The sequence below is a fragment of the Nestor notabilis genome, unplaced genomic scaffold (assembly GCF_000696875.1).
Source record: "Nestor notabilis isolate BGI_N333 unplaced genomic scaffold, ASM69687v1 scaffold22008, whole genome shotgun sequence".
In the NCBI taxonomy this organism is placed as follows: Eukaryota; Metazoa; Chordata; class Aves; order Psittaciformes; family Psittacidae; genus Nestor; species Nestor notabilis.
Window position 1 is genome coordinate 19,503 of NW_009941757.1, and position 3,032 is coordinate 22,534.

Below are 3,032 nucleotides of genomic sequence, written 5' to 3' on the forward strand. Positions count from 1 at the left end.
CAGGGAGAGATTGGACCACCGTGTGGAAGAGAGACCCACTGAGGGTTACTAAATCATTAATTAGAAACTACATCCAGATGAGGAAGTTCCCTGAGCTGAAAGTAGGTGGAAACTGGTCTAATGTCAGTGGAAGCTTCAGATATGCTTGCCCCAGTCTTTCTCCTATGTAGCTGTCTACTGCTGGCCACTGCTTTAGCCAGGCTACTGAACTAGGAGCTTTCCAAGCACACCTCCACCTGCTCTTCAGGCCTGCATTCTTACTCTTCTTCAGCAGGCTCTGACTTGCTACCTCTTGCTTGCAGAAGCAGCCAGGAAAAAAAAAAAGAGAAGCGTGAACATATCCTCTGGTAAAAATAGGCATGGGGTCTTCTTGGTGGCCAGAGCACTGCAGTCAGCAGCCTCTGTGTTTGTGCCATCCTGGGCCAGCACACCACTGCTGATGGTACAGTGGGGGTGGGATGGTGTTCAACAACCAACTGTTCTCTGCTCCCTCCAGCTGAGTTCTCGACATACCTCAACTTCTGCCGTTCACTGAGGTTTGATGATAAACCTGACTATTCATACCTGCGACAGCTCTTCCGCAACCTCTTCCACCGCCAAGGCTTCTCCTACGACTATGTCTTTGACTGGAACATGCTTAAATTTGTAAGTGTATGTGGTGAAAGGGCTGGAGGGACAGGGATTGATTTTTTCTTTTTTTATTATTTTAATTTTTTTTTTTGTATCATGTAGATGGGGGAGGAAAGTTGGAAACTATGTGTCATTTGTACTTTATCCCTGGTGAGCAACTTGAGAAAGGGGACCAGGTAGAGTGAGAAGAGGCAGAGCTGTTTGGTGGTGCCAACTGGGGGGATATTGCTACTGTTAGTGAGTGTGTCTGATGGAGATGTGTGTCAGTAGATCTATAGCTGTAGGTAGGTAGATAGGATTTTTCAGGAGAGAGCTCTATTTGGACGTGGGACACAGGTGGATTGCAATAATAGCTGTAGTACTATATGCTGTCTTCCCTGCTTCTTCATGGAAGAGAATGAGTCCTTCTTTTGGCAGAGTGGAAGATGGTGGAGGATAATGTGTTTTGGGGTGGGAGCTCTGCTTTCTTGGTGTGATGGAGCACTATGTGTGTTCTGTCTGGGGCTGCTGCTGCTGCCTCTCCCACCTGACAGCCATGTGTGGTGTGGGGGTTTCTCTTCTCCTCAGGGAGCAGCCCGGAACCCTGAGGACATGGATCGGGAGCGGCGAGAGCACGAGCGCGAAGAGAGAATGGGGCAACTCCGGGGGTCAGCCACACGAGCGCTGCCTCCTGGCCCACCTGCCGGAGCCACTGCCAATCGTCTTCGCAATGTCACTGAGCCTATGGCCTCCACCCCCACTTCCCGAATCCAGCAGTCCGGTAAGTGGGGTGGGAGAGCTGGGGTGGGAGGGTGCCACCCCTGTTGTTGGCTGGAAACCAAAGCTATTGACCAGTGATCTTATCTCACATCTCTTTGCTCCACCAGGTAACACATCCCCCAGAGCGATCTCAAGAGTGGACAGGGAGCGGAAGGTCAGCATGAGGTTACACCGAGGAGCTCCTGCCAACGTCTCTTCATCTGACCTCACAGGGCGGCAAGAAGTGTCACGGATTTCAGCATCACAGGCGAGTCCCTGCTGCTGTGTTCATGGGCCTGGATGTCCCATAAAGACTACGGGCCCCACAGTGGTTCTTGCCTGATCTGATGGATCTGGCGCGAGTGTGAAGCTTCTAGAGTGGTGAAGGGAGTGGTACCAAGTTGGTACCAAGTTACACCTTCGCTCTTCAGTTACGTGTTTTCTAGAGGCCATGCTCAGTACTATCTTCTTAGCTCTGTGTTGCTTGGAGTAAGCCGCCATCTGGTTGTCTTCCAGACCACGCTAGTTTGGAGAACTGGAATGGTAAACTCTTGGGAGGGAGGCTCTCCTGAGGGAAACGTGCAGCCCCTCTATTCTGGTGTTTTTCCTGCCTTTTTTTCCTCTCCATCCCTTACCTACTCTTCCTTTTCTCTTGCAGACAAGTGTGCCATTTGATCACCTTGGGAAGTGAGGAGCAATTGCCACTGGACCAGTGTTTGCTTAGGTGAGCCTGTTGTTGTGCCTGGGGACCCCAAGGATGGAATTGCTGGCATAAGGGATTAGATTAAGGCTGTAATGTTGATGTGGGAGGCTTGGTACATTTCCTTTCCCTCTGCCTTAGTTTGAGTTCTCTCTTGGATTCAGAGGGAAGAGTAAGGTTGGCTGCCAAAACCTTGAGGGGATGGATTATCTTTGGGTGTAAAGATCGCTTCTATTTCTCCAGGAGGGTAAGGGAGGGTGGAGGAGGTGCTGGACCAGGGAGCCATTTCATTAGTTCCTAATGAGGGTTTTTCTGGCAGTGTGATAGTGTTGGGGAAGAAGGTGCTGAGCACATAATCACGTGTGTGAGACTTTGCACCGCTAGCAAGTGCCTCTTGTGGAGGAAACAGCAGTAGCTGGACAAGGGAACTCTGAGGGGTGGCAGGAGTGTAGAAGAAAGGGCTGATCTGATTTGTTATACTCCAGCTGGCATTGGAAGTGCTGGGAAGAACCTTTTCTTCTAATGTCTCTTCCCTTTTTCTTTTTCTTTTTTTTTAAATTCTCTTTCTAGTGTCTTCACTGTATTTTTCTTTTAAAAAACAAAAACCCAAAAAACAAACAAAAAAATTAAAAAGACAAAAAACAAACAAAAAAAAAACCACCAACAAACCACCTGACAGAATTTCTTTTTGCCAACGAGGAGGAGTCGAGCTGTGCCCCCTGCGCTGGTGTGAGCCGCTTCCGAGGGGGCTGCCTGTGTCCCCCCAGCACCAGCGCCTTGAGGAGCTGACGACGTGGGAGCCATGTGGGAACACCTCCGCTGCCCACCCCCAGCCCCAAAGGGCCCTACCCCCAGTCCCTTCTCCTGACCCTCTGCTCCTGGGTTTGGTTTCTCTCTTTTGTTTTATTTTGGGGTTTTTTGACCTTCTTCTTGGGATATCTGCTCATCGTTTTTTATTATTATT

General features: G+C 49.7%; 1 protein-coding gene across 1 annotated transcript in view; it reads left to right on the plus strand.

Annotated features, from left to right (window-relative positions):
• Positions 1-2,701, plus strand: part of CSNK1E (casein kinase 1, epsilon) — an 18,747-nt gene extending 16,046 nt beyond the window's left edge. The window contains exons 6-10 of the mRNA XM_010021055.1: positions 497-645; positions 1,198-1,390; positions 1,497-1,636; positions 2,027-2,092; positions 2,639-2,701. Coding sequence (XP_010019357.1) covers positions 497-645; positions 1,198-1,390; positions 1,497-1,636; positions 2,027-2,059 — 515 coding nt within the window. The 3' untranslated portion in view covers positions 2,060-2,092; positions 2,639-2,701. The remainder of the gene's footprint in view (positions 1-496; positions 646-1,197; positions 1,391-1,496; positions 1,637-2,026; positions 2,093-2,638) is intronic.
• The last annotated feature ends 331 nt before the right edge of the window (positions 2,702-3,032 follow it).